We start from the raw sequence: 14,255 nt of genomic DNA, 5'->3' as shown, positions 1-14,255 counted from the left end.
TTTATTTTAGCTAGATAGTTATTAAATAGTTAAGAACTATGTAATAACTATTGTACCTAGTTAAAATAAATACAAAGTTGCCTGTAAAATAAAAATAAACCCTAAGATAGCTACAATGTAACTATTAGTTATATTGTAGCTATCTTAGGGTTTATTTTATAGGTAAGTATTTAGTTTTAAATAGGAATAATTTAGTTAATTATAGGAATATTTATTTAGATTGATTTAAATTATATTTAAGTTAGTGGGTGTTAGGTTTAGGGTTAGACTTAGGTTTAGGGGTTAATATGTTTATTATTGTGGCGGCGGTGTAGAGGGGGCAGATTAGGGGTTAATAAATATAATGTAGGTGGCGGTGGGCTCCGGGAGCGGCGGTTTAGGGGTTAAACAATTTATTTAGTTGCGGCGGGGTCCGGGAGCGGCAGGATAGGGGTTAATAACTTTTTGTAGGTGGCGGCGGTATAGGGGGAGGCAGATTAGGGGTTAATAAGTATAATGTAGGTGGCGGTGGGCTCCGGGAGCGATGGGTTAGGGGTTAATTCATTTATTAGAGATGCGGCGGGGGGCTCCAGGAGCGGCGGTTTAGGGGGTAAAACAGTTTAGTATAGTGTGGGTGCTTAGTGACATTGTAGCAAGAAAGCTGTGAAAAAGCCAAAGAGCAGCGAGATTGATGACTGTTAGTTATCAACAGTCCGCTGCTCATCGCCCCGTACTTGGTGCGCGGCTTTTTGACAGCTTTTTTGATAATTTTGGAGAACGTATTCAGGTCCATGGAGGCAATGTTAGGCGAACTTAGGTGAGCGTATTGGTGCCGTCGAATGCAAGAAAGTCAACGGCTTGATAAATAGAGGCCAAAGAATGCAATTTAACAATTTCTTTGTCTTTCCGCAAATGTCTAGTTGCGAATATGTGTGAATTTTAGGGAAATGAGAAGTAGAGAATTGTGCAAACATGTTAGGATTGTTAAAAAAATTATTAGAAAAAAATATAATTTAATATTATTATTATTATCATAGGTAATTTATACATCAGCTGATTCTGGCATTGGCTCCTGTAATAACTTTGCCACCTGATTTTCAAAGACAATATCAGATGGTAAGTATAAACAATGTATGAATTGTGGGTGGGAGGAATTTTGCACAATCAGCCATAATATGGCATACATTTTAAAATGTAGTATTTAGTTTACACATTACTAGATTTTTGGATTGTCAGAAAGGGATACTCTAGCAATACTATATGCTTTGCTTCCAAGTCATATTCCAAGTCATACATCAGAGGTTAGGTCTGCACAATGTATGACTCAGCTTCACACTTGATTGATAGAACATAGCACAATATGCTACACACACTTAGTAAGCTAGTGATCTAAATAGTTTCAGAAATGGGGGGGGGATGCAGAACTAAGTCACACACTTTTATTAATGATTTGATTTACACTTTTTTTTCCATTAGGGAGATGACTTCATCTAAAGACTGAAAGTGAAGAATTCAAGACTGAAAGTGAAGAATTCAAGACTCAAAGTGAAGAATCCCAGACTGAAAGTGAAGAATACCAATGTGATCATGTCTGTGGCATTGACTTTCAACTGTGCTGACTTTGAAAACCATACAAAGACACGTTCACATGGTAAGTGGAAACAATTATATGGAACAAGACTGTGGATGCATCCTATTGGAGACACTTAGGTTTAATTTTATATTTGTTTTTAGATGGTATTTCACAATCCTCTATTTTGAACATGATGAATAGGACACCTAATGAAGATAAACTGATATTTTGAAGAGAATTTCCTTTCAAAGACCATACATCCAGGTTAGTTTGCACAATGCATGCTATTTAAGAATCATAGGAGGAAGAATGTTCAAAGAATTAGGAATATATACATGTCCTATATTAGAATATGTTTATTTTATATACATTGCCCGTACTTTGTGCTAGAGAGGACTCAGATTCTGACCAATCAGACAAAGGGATACATTTTATAGTTGATATTTAGGTATATTATTTGAAGGGACATGAAATATTACATTCAATTATGTTCCTCATACAATCAAATATAAAAATATTATCAACATTTGATATGCATTATTTTGTCTAATTTTAAATGATAATGTGTAATTCAACTATTGATTAGACAATATAATGGGATTAATTTCAAATTATGGATAGATATAGATTTCAAGTCTGAACCTGTTTTTAATATCAAGACAAAAATACATGTTATAGCATAGACACAAGATGATTTTACAATTATTAGATTTAATGAATATATTAAGACGTGTTCATTAAATAATCTAAATGACTAATGTTTTTAACATTTTTACACTAAATATAGGTTTTTCGGCTGTAATTATTTTTAAGGTAATATGTTAGAAATTATCTTTAAATAAAACGTAAGTTAATTTCACATTTATACCAAGCTAGTTATTATATGCCATATTGATTACTTTTCAGCTCTAGTGGAGTTATTTGAAGGGTCAGTTAACTATAGATATATCAAAAGATAATTTCTTGCAATTATACTCTTTACCTGTTGGATAGATATCACATATCTATAGGTATTTCCATTCCAGGTTAGTTTATTTCTACAATGTTAACTCCACATATTCCTAATGGTTTTGTCCTTAAAGGGACATTAAAACCATAATTTTATTTCATGATTCAGAGAGATAATACAATTATTTTAAAACAACATTTAAATTTACTTCTATTATCTAATTTGATTCATTCTTTAGATATCCTTTGTTAAAGAAATAGCAATGCACATGGGTTAGACAATGACACAAGGCATCTATGTGCAACCACCAATCAGCAGCAACAGAGCCTATCTAGATATGATTTTCAGGAAAGAATATCAAGAGATAAAAGCTAATGGGATAATAGAACTAAATTAGACAATTTTTAAACATTGTATCATCCATCTAAATCAGGAAAGTACATAAAGTTTAATGTCCCTTTAAGGTAAAGCTGGATAAATACAGCCATTGGAAGATATCTCATTCACAGTAGGGCAAATAATACAGAAGGTAATACAAATATGCTTTATTCTCATTAGTGATGTTGCGAACCTAAAAATTTAGGTTCGCGAACGGCGGACTCGAACTTCCGCAAATGTTCGCGAACCGGCGAACCGGGTGAACCGCCATTGACTTCAATAGGCAGGCAAACTTTAAAACCCACAAGGACTCTTTCTGGCCACAATAGTGATGGAAAAGTTGTTTCAAGGGGACTAACACCTGGACTGTAGCATGCCGGAAGGGGATCCATGGCAAAACTCCCACGGAACATTACATAGTTGATGCAGAGTCTGGTTTTAACCCATAAAGGGCCTAAATCACCTAACATTCCTAAATTGTTTGGAATAACGTGCTTTAAAACATCAGGTATGATGTTGTATCGATCAGGTAGTGTAAGGGTTACACCCGCTTCACAGTGACAGACCAAACTCCCCGTGTAACGCACCGCAAACAACCGGAAACAGTCCATTTGCACAACCACGAGATAGATAGATTTGATAGATAGATACATTGAAGGCAACTTCAATTAGATTACACTAGCAGACTGATGTTTCACAGTCAAAAAATATTTTTTTAAAATATTTACACTACTGTTATAACAAATATGATTGGTGGCACTAGTTAGCAAGTGGGCCTGGCACACACGCTGGCAGGCAGGCAACTGCAATTAGATTACACTAGATGACTGATGTTTCTCAGTCAAAAAAGTTTTTATTTTAAATATTTACAATACTTTTATAACAAATATGATTGGTGGCACTATCTTGGCAAGTGGGCCTGGCACACACGCTGGCAGGCAGGCAACTGCAATTCAATTGCACTAGCAGACTGATGATTCACAGTCAAAAAAGTTTTTATTTAAAATATTTACACTACTGTTATAACAAATATGATTCGTGGCACTAGTTGGAAAGTGGGCCTGGCACACACGCTGGCAGACAGGCAACTGCAATTAAATAACAATAGCAGACTGATGTAAAAGTTTTTTTTAAAAAAAGTTACACTAATGTTACAACAGATAGGAGTGATGGCACTCAGGATAGAAGTAGGCACAGTATGTGCTGGCAGCCTGACACACAGGCTGGCACTAGTGGCAGGCTGGCCTGGCAACTAAAATTAAATAACACTAGAAGACTGATGTAAAAGTTTTTTTTTACAAAATTTAAACTAATGTTACACCAGATAGGAGTGGTGGACTGGCACTGAGGATGGAAGTAGGCACAGTATATGCTGGCAGGCTGGCCTGGCAACTAAAATGAAATAACACCAGAAGAGGACTGATGTAAAAAAAAAAATTTAAAAAAATTTACACTACTGTTACACCAGATATAAGTGGTGGAAAAAAGAGCTATTAATCACACTATATGATGTGGGCCTGACACACAGGCCTGATGGAAAATGAAATTAGATTACACTAGCAAAATGATTTAAAAGTTTTTTTTTAAAAATTTACAATAATATTAAGCAGATATGAGTGGTGGCTGGCACAGCAATTAACCACAGTATATGCTGTGTGAGCCTGAAACACAGGCCTGATAGAAAATGAACTTAGATTACACTAGCAAAATGATTTAAAAGTTTTGTTGGTTACATTTACACTAATGTTAAGCAGATATCAGTGGTGGCACTAATCACAGCATATGCTGTGAGCCTCACACACAGGCTGAAAGCCAGGCAAATGCAAATAAAATTACAAAAAAAAAAAAAAAGACTGAAGTTATAGCCCTAAAAAGGGCTTTTTGGGGTGCTGTCCTTGCAGCAGAGATTAGATGAGTCCTTCAGGACTGTAGTGGACACTAAATACACTAGCCTAGCTATCTATTTCCCTATAATGTCAGCAGCAGCAACACTAAAGCTCCTCTCACTAAGAAAGCAAGATCGTAATGAATCTAAAATGGCTGCTGCCAAGGAGCTGGGAGGGTCTGTGAGGGAGTGTCTGCTGCTGATTGGCTCAAATGTGTCAGAAGGCTGTGAGATACAGGGTCAAAGTTTCCTCAATGATGACACATAGGGGGCGGATCGAACATCGCATATGTTCGCCCGCAGCGGCGAACGCGAACAAGCTATGTTCGCCGGGAACTGTTCTCCGGCGAACAGTTCGCGACATCACTAATTCTCATGTTATCCTAAGTTTGAGTAATGGAGATGCATAGGTTTATGATCACCAAAGCATTACTGGGAAATATTTACTTATTTGTGGGTGGCCAACAATGCATATTTACAATGTTTAGACAGATGTATTTAGATCAAGTTCAAAATAGCATATTAGCTCATTAAAGGGACGGTAATTCAAAAGTGTTTCTTTCAGGATTCCTAAATAAAATATATTTTTAAACATTAAAATGTACTTATATAATTTAATTTCCTTCATTATTTTGATATACTTTCCTTTACAATCATATGTAGATATGCTCAGTAGCTGAAGATTCGTGGATGCACAGAGATGCCTTGTGTGATTGGCTCAACCATGTGCATTGCTATTTCTTCTGTAAAGGATATCTAAACAATAATCTAAATAGATTGCGTTACATTTTAATTTTTAAAAATGTATTCTCTCTCCGGATCATGAAACAAAATATTTGGGTGTAATGTCCCTTTAAAAATAAAGACGCCGTTGCCCAATAACATATGTGAGCAGTTCAGACAAATACAAGCTCGAGGTTTATTTACTAATAATGAACAAACGTGGATTTTAAAATTAATAAACAGATTATCCAAGTTCCGTCCATTATGAATACAAATTACGCATTTCAGAAATATAGCATGGGAAACGTATCTTGCAACACGAGATTTGCATCTTTAAAAATTTTAGTCTAATGCCACGCACTAGCACACAATTGATGTGCATTATAAATACATTTAATAGAGCAAAGTCAATACTTCACAATAAGTCCAAATCGGCTAGATTACGAGTTTGGCGTTAGCCTTAAAAAGCAGCGTTAAGGGGTCCTAACGCTGCTTTTTAACGCCCACTGGTATTACAAGTCTGGCAGGTACAGGTGTACCGCTCACTTTTCTTCAGCGACTTTTCCATACCGCAAATCCCCTTACGTCAATTGCGTATCCTATCTTTTTAATGGGATTTTCCTAACGCCGGTATTACAAGTCTTGGAAGAAGTGAGCGGTACAACCTCTACCTCCAAGACTCCTACCGTATTTAAAAGTCAGTAGTTAAGAGTTTTATGGGCTAACACCGGAACATAAGGCTCTTAACTAAAGTGCTACAAAGTACACTAACACCCATAAACTACCTATTAACCCCTAAACCGAGGCCCCCCCACATCGCAAACACTAAAATAAAATTGTTTAACCCCTAATCTGCCGACCGGACATCGCTGCCACATACATTATACCTATGAACCCCTAATCTGCTGCCTCTAACATCGCCGACACCTACATTATAGTTATTAACCCCTAATCTGCCCCCCCACGTCGCTGCATCTATATTAAATTTATTAACCCCTAATTTGCCGCCGCCAACGTCGCAGCTACTATAATAAATGTATTAACCCCTAAACCGCCGCACTCCCGCCTCGCAAACACTATAATTTTTTTTATTAACCCCTAATCTGCCGTCCCTAACATTGCCGCCACCTACCTACAATTATTAACCCCTAATCTGCCGCCCCCAACGTCGCAGCTACTATATTAAATGTATTAAACCCTAACCCTAACCCTAACACCCCCCTAACTTAAATCTATTTTTAATAAATCTAAATAAAATTACTATAATTAAATAAATTATTCCTATTTAAATCTAAATACTTACCTATAAAATAAACCCTAATATAGCTACAATATAACTAATAGTTACATTGTAGCTATTTTAGGATTTATTTTTATTTTACAGACAACTTTGTATTTATTCTAACTAGGCACAATAGTTATTAAATAGTTATTAACTATCTAATAACTACCTAGATAAAATAAATACAAATATACCTGTAAAATAAACCCTAACCTAAGTTACAATTACACCTAACACTACTAATTAAATTAATTACCTAAACTACCTACAATTAAATACAATTAAATAAAATAAACTAAATTACGGAAAAAAAACAAACACTAAATTACAGAAAATAAAAAAGAAATTACAATATTTTAAACTTATTACACCTAATCTAATCCCCCTAATAAAATAAAAAGCCCCCTAAAATATTAAAATTCCCTACCCTACACTAAATTACAAATAGCCCTTAAAAGGGCCTTTTGCTGGGCATTGCCCCAAAGTAACCAGCTCTTTTACCAGCCCTTAAAAGGGCTTTTTGCGGGGCATTGCCCCAAAGTAATTAGCTCTTTTACCTGTTAAAAAAAAAAAACAATACCCCCCCAACATTAAAACCCACCACCCACATACCCCTACTCTAAAACCCACCCAATCCCCCCTTAAAATAACCTAACACTAACACCCTGAAGATCATCCTACCTTGAGCCGTCTTCACCCAGCCAGGCCGAAATCTTCATCCAATCCGGCAAGAAGAGGTCCTCCAGAGGGTCCGAAGTCTTCATCCTATCTGGGCAGAAGAGGACATCCAGACCGGAAGAAGTGTTCATCCAAGCGGCATCTTCTTTCTTCATCCTTCCGGAGCAGAGCGGCACCATCTTGAAGACCTCCGGCGCCGAACCTCCTCCTTGACCGACTAGTAGACGACGAATGACGGTTCCTTTAAATGACGTCATCCAAGATGTCGTCCCTCGAATTCCGATTGGCTGATAGGATTCTATCAGCCAATCGGAATTAAGGTAGGAAAATTCCGATTGGCTGATCCAATCAGCCAATCGGATTGACCTTGCATTCTATTGGCTGATCGGAACAGCCAATAGAATGCGAGGTCAATCCAATTGGCTGATTGAATCAGCCAATCAGATTTTTCCTACCTTAATTCCAATTGGCTGATAGAATCCTATCAGCCAATCGGAATTCGAGGGACGCCATCTTGGATGACGTCATTTAAAGTAACCTTCATTCAGTTTTAGGACGTCGTTTGAAGAGGATGGCTCTGCATCGGCTGGATTGAAGATGAACCCTCTCAGCTCCGGATGGATGAAAATAGAAGATGCCGCTTGGATGAAGACTTCTGCCCAGATTCGATGAAGACTTCTGGCCGGATCAGATGAAGACTTCTGCCCGGCTGGGGGAAGATGGCTCAAGGTAGGGTGATCTTCAAGGGGGTAGTGTTAGGTTTTTTAAGGGGGGTTTGGGTGGGTTTTAGAGTAGGGTTGGGTGTGTGGGTGGTGGGTTTTAATTTTAGGGGGGGTTGTATTTCTTTTTTTTTTACAGGTAAAAGATTACTTTGGGGCAATGCCCCGCAAAAGGCCCTTTTAAGGGCTATTTGTAATTTAGTTTAGGGTAGGGAATTTTATTATTTTGGAGGGGATTTTTTATTTTATTAGCAGGGTTAGATTAGGTGTAATTAGTTTAAACTTCTTGTAATTTTTTTTTTATTTTCTGTAATTTAGAGGGTTTTTTTTGTACTTTAGTTAATTTTAGTTATTTTTATTTAATTGTAGGTAATTGTATTTAATTTTTTTTTTTTTTTTTGGTTTTCAAAAGCTTTATTGAATAACATATGATCGCTGCATACAATGCAGAATAGAAACAGTTACATATGCAACAGTGTAATAACAATGATTTCATATATTTCAAACATGGTACAATTTTTCAACATAAACGAGTTGTGGATATATTTATCGTTCAATAAACCAGTTTAGGTTGCATAGGTAAGTTATATAAACTAGATGAGAGAGAAATAAAATCAATAAATAAATTAAAAGGTACAATAAACAATACAAATAGATGTATAAAATATATAGCTCCTGCAGAGTATAAACTGTTGTGTCGTTGATTGTCGGGCTATTGAAATGACCTTCTGTCCAGTTTAAGGTGGTAAGAGAGAGCGTCAGGTCTGTCAGTTAAGGGCGGTCAGTGATTTTGAGTTTGAGGGGGGGATATAAGGGTGGTGGTCTTGAGTGTGGGGGATTTCTGATTAAGATATTCCTCCCACAAAAAGCATATCGAGTGGTAGTCGGCTATTTGTTTGTTGCAAGTAAAACAGTATTTTTCTAGTTGGAGAGATTGAGTGGTTGTTTCTCTCCAAACATGGATAGATGGGAATGTATTACATTTCCAGTTTTTGGGAATTAGTCGTTTTGCTGAGTTTGTCATGATAGTCAGTAGAGCTCGCCGAAGTTTGCATGTTATTTTGGTAAATTTAAAGATAGGACCTTTTCTAATTTGGCTCTGATGGCTTCCCAATATGCTTGAGCTGTTGGGCATGTCCACCATATGTGTGTAGGGGTGCCAATATTTTGGCAACCTCTCCAGCATTCCGGTGAGTGTGTAGGGAAAATAGTGTGAAGCCGGTGGGTTGTATAGTACCATCTATATTAGTAACTTAACGTTCATTTCCATTACATAAATGGATGAAGAAGATTTTGTCATGCAGGAGAAATTTTTTTGCCATTCCTTTGGGGTTAGTGTAGTGCCAATCTCTGCTTCCCATTTTTGCGTGAATGAGGGGAGGGACCTGCTGTTCGGCTGCATGAGTAATTGGTATGTAAAAGATAGAAAGCCTTTGTGGAGGGTGTCATATATGCAGCTGCCCTCGAAACCAGTTTGGGGGTGGAAAAGTTGTGGCTTATGTGGGTGTTTGGCAAGGAAGTCTGTTAGTTGATGGTATCTAAACCATTCTATGGGTATTTTGTCCAGGATGGGGGAGAGTTCGGTTAAGGGTTTGATTTTCCTGTTTTGAATGATTGTAAGGCAGGGGGAGGAGTTTGCAATGTGGGGTGTTTGAGTTATTTGGGTGGGGATTGGTATTGGGGAATCTGGATTTTCACAAAGAGGTGTTAGCGGAGAGGGTATAGTTGAGATGTGGTTATATTGTTTTATGGATGCGTCCCATAGTTTTAAAGTTTCTCTAGTGATTTTTGGTAGACATGTAGGTAAGTTTCTTTTGGTGGGAGGTAACCAGCACTTGCTGCCAAGATGTGAAGTATGCGATAACGAGTGCTCTAAAAGAACACATTCTTTGTGGACTGAATGTCTGCACCAGTGTATTATTCTGGTATAGATGCTAGCCAGTCTGTATTGGATGAGGTTTGGGATCCCGAGGCCACCCAATTCCTTAGGGCGATATAGGGTAGCAGTAGCTATCCGAGGTCTTTTGTGTTGCCATATATAGGAGATGAAGGATTTTTGAAGATTGTGTATTACAGATTTGGGGATTGGGATCGGAAGGGTTTGGAAGAGGTATAGTAGTTTGGGGAGGAGAATCATTTTGACTGAGTTAATTCTGCCTAACCATGAGATTGGTTTATTGCTCCAGGATCGCAACATGTTTTGTATTGAGTTGGCTATGACTTTATAATTGGTGTCGAGTGTTACTTGTGTATGGGGGGAAATATAAACTCTGAGATATTTTATGGAACGCGGTTGTATGTGAAAGTGTGCGAGTGTTTGTATCGCGGTAATTTCCTCTGTTTGTAATCCAAGTGGAAGTAATTCTGATTTGGTAATATTTATTTTGAAATTTGAAAATATGCCGTATAAATGTAGTGTTTGAATGAGGGGGAGAAGTGAATCATGAGGTCGTGTTAGTGTGAGAAAGAGATCATCAGCGTATAAGGTAGCTTTGTACTCCTGGTGAGCAATTGTGAACCCCTGTATGTCTGTGTTATGTCTGATGTGTGATGCCAAAACCTCCATTGCGAGGATAAATAATATAGGGGAGAGGGGGCATCCCTGTCTCATACCGTTTGTGATTGAAAATGGCTGGGACAAGGTATCATTCAATTTTATTTTGGCTTGGGGGCTGTTGTAAAGGGAGAATATTTTTCCTGTGAAAGTTGGGTCGAAGCCAAATTGTGTGAGTGTCTCTTTCAGAAATTGCCAGTTTAGCCTATCAAAGGCTTTCTCTGCATCCCTGGAGATGAACACGGAGGGGATGTGGTTGTTAACTGCATGTTCCATTAACAATAGAATTTTGGTCGTATTGTCTTTAGCCTCTCTAAGAGGAGTGAAACCGGCCTGATTAATATGTATGATTGACGGGAGTATAGAGTTAATACGGGTGGCCAATATTTTAGCATAAAGTTTGATGTCTATGTTAAGAAGGGAGATTGGGCGGAAGTTAGCGAGCGTTGTAGGGGGTTTACCTGGCTTTGGGATCACTACGACTTGTGCTTCTAGCATGGATTGGGGGAATGGATTAGTGTCTGTAACCTCATTGAATAGTCGAGTAAGATAAGGGGAAAGTTGAGAGGAGAAGGTGTGATAATACTTTCCAGTGAAACCGTCTGGTCCTGGGTTTTTCCCATTATTAAGGGATTTTATGGCCGTGAGGAGTTCAATTTGGGTAATGGGATTGTTGAGGGTTTTAAGTTGATCAGGTGTTATATTGGGCAATTGCGCACTGGAGATATAAGAAATCAGATCTGGAGAAGGGCCTTGAGAGGGCGCATCTCTTTGAATATTATATAAGGTGGAATAATAGTCATGAAAGGATTGTAAAATCTCTTTAGTAGTTTTTAGGGTATGGGGGCGGTTAGGTGTTTGTAGTTCGTTAATATATGATTTCAATCTCTTTTTTTTCAAGGCTCTTGCTAATAACTTGCCAGACCTGTTGTGTCTGGTATTCTATTTGTAGGAAGCCATCTAATGCTTGTTTAGCGTTTTGTAAATCGTTCAGTATATCAGGGACCGGGTCTGTAGGAGATAGTTTGTGGGCCAGGTCTAGACGGGCAAAGGTATCTGATAGCTCATTGTATTGTTGTCGGTGTAGTTTTTGGAAATGAGCCTTCAATTTAATTAATTTGCCCCTAAGCACGCACTTATGTGCTTCCCAGATTGTATATTTGTTGGTTGTCGAGGGGATGTTTAGTTGAAAATACTTTTCAATGGTGTTAGTGAGTTTCTTAATTGTGTCTGGGTTGTTAAGGAGGGAGTTATCTAATTTCCATGCATATGATGTTAGAGGGGTGTTTGTCCATGATATGTTTAATTTTACCGCTGAATGTTCTGACCACGATGTGGGGGAAATAACGCATCTGTTGACTAAGGCTAGGGCTGGCTGGTTGGTGAAAATGTAGTCTATGCGACTGTGTGTTCTGTTAGGGTAGGAATAAGAGGTATAATCTCGGGTGTCCTGGTGAATGAAACGCCAGGTATCATGAAGGTTGAGATTTCTCAAACCTGTCCATAATACATTAGTAACCTTTTTCGATATCGCTATTGTGGGGTTGGAGTTGTCCTTAGTAGGGTGAATGGGGACATTAAAGTCTTCCGCAACAAAGATATGTCCTTTTGCGATGTCTACAATGCGGTTAAATATTTGTTTAAAGAAAGGGGCTTGCTTTGCATTTGGGGCATAGATATTTACCAGTGTGATAGGTCTGCCATAAAGCAGACCCACCAGGCCAAGGAATCGACCTTCAGTATCTTTAGAGGTTTGGATATGGGTGAAGGGAAGTGACTTGTGCAATAAAATACTAACTCCACTTCTTTTTGAAGTATTGGAGCTATGATAGTGGGTGGTGAACGTTTTCCCAAAGTATTTGGGTTCCTTGTTTTTCTTAAAATGAGTCTCTTGTAGGAACAAGATATCTACCTGTCTTTTTGAGAGGTCTAAGAGGGCTTTAGATCTTTTGTGGGGTGAGCTGAGTCCCTTAGCGTTTTGTGTAAGAAGGGTTAGTTTACGAGTTTCATCGTTCTTAATTTTAAACGACATGGTATTTTTGCTGAGGTGTGTTGTCTGGTTGTGTGAATGAGGTCATATAGAGCCCATGGCAAAAGTGTAGCTTATAAATGTGTGAGTATATCTCTGCAGGAGAAAAACATTCATTTAACAAGTGATAACTTAAACAGTATCTCGCACCAAACATTATAACAATGTGAACTATGAAAAACATTAACATGTTAACAAAAAAACAAAAAGTCTCTCTGCCTATTATAGGTCATAACTGAGAGTAGGTTGGGGGCAGTACCATAAAGCGCCCTGTAAATTCTGGATATTTTTAATGATGTTGGTTAGGAATCCTGGTGGGAGAGAAGGTAAGGGAGGTGGGTCAGAAGGATGGGAAGGAAGGAGGAGGGATAGGTGGGAAGGGGGGAGAGGATGAGGAAAACAATATGAGAGAGGGGTTATTAGAGTCTGTCTTTGCTCTTATTCTATGAATAGCAGGAGATTATGAATTGCTGAGTTGTAAAAACAAATTAATGATGACCAGTACTTGCCTGTCCCAGGGAGGTGACACTGTCCAAAATGTAAATCTATTTATTCAGTGTTACAAAATTAGGGGTAAAGGGTTCACGAAGGTGAATTTACAGAAGAAGCTGAGCTGGTGGTGGGTTGTCTTCTGGTGGTGGTGTCTTTTGACTTGGTTTTCTTGGGAAGGGCTGTGTGCCAGGACTCATTTGGATTGCTTTGTCCTTTGGAAATTTGTGAGCTCCGTGGTTCAGGAAGAGTTTCTGTAGGGGGTTCAAGTCCTAGTGTTGTACAAAAAGTTTGAGTGTCCTCTGAGGTCCTGCAGACCACTCAGGTGCTATCACTAATAGTCCAAAGATGTGTTGGAAAGCCCCATCTGTAAGGGATTCTGTTATTTCTTAGCAGGGTAGTAAGAGGTGAAAATTCCTTCCTGCGTTGTAAGGTGCGAGTTGATAAGTCTTGAAAGAATTGTAGGACATTGCCTCTGAATCTTACTGGCTGAGTTTTGCGGGATTGTCGTAAGAGCATTTCTTTTTCCTGAAAATTCTTTAGGAGGATCACAATATCCCGTGGCGGGGCTGAGTCAGGAGGTTTAGGTCTAAAAGTTCTATGAGCTCTAACCCATGGGATATCCTCAGTATAGGAAGATTCTTTCAAATGTCGAAATAGATCCTGTAAGTAAACCGGGAAATCTCTGGGCAAGACCGACTCTGGCACTCCCCTGATACGTATATTTTTGTGCCTGCTTCGATTCTCAAGGTCGTCGAGTTTATCTTGGAGTGAAAGTATGGTCTCCTGTTGGGAGGTGACTTGGGGGGGTAGTTATCAACGTGTTTACTTTTCCTGCCTTCGCCGGCCCAATACGCCCGCCTAAGCTCGCCTCACATCGCTGCCGCGGACCTGCAAAAATTCGCCTAAGTTATCAAAAAAGCTGTCAAAAAGCCACGCACCAAGTACGGGGCGATGAGCAGCGGACTGTGATAGTTATCACTCATCCAATCTCGCTGCTCTTCGGCTTTTTTACAG

General features: G+C 38.5%; 1 protein-coding gene across 1 annotated transcript in view; it reads right to left on the bottom strand.

The window, feature by feature from the left end:
- The window catches only part of LOC128636749 (indolethylamine N-methyltransferase-like), an 87,082-nt gene extending 75,864 nt beyond the window's left edge, over positions 1-11,218 (bottom strand). The window contains exon 1 of the mRNA XM_053689731.1: positions 10,780-11,218. Coding sequence (XP_053545706.1) covers positions 10,780-11,218 — 439 coding nt within the window. The remainder of the gene's footprint in view (positions 1-10,779) is intronic.
- Between the last annotated feature and the right edge of the window lie 3,037 nt (positions 11,219-14,255).

Source organism: Bombina bombina, chromosome 7 (assembly GCF_027579735.1).
Source record: "Bombina bombina isolate aBomBom1 chromosome 7, aBomBom1.pri, whole genome shotgun sequence".
NCBI classification, from domain to species: Eukaryota; Metazoa; Chordata; class Amphibia; order Anura; family Bombinatoridae; genus Bombina; species Bombina bombina.
Note: the sequence above shows the minus strand (reverse complement) of the source record. Positions and strands in the feature narration are given on the sequence as shown.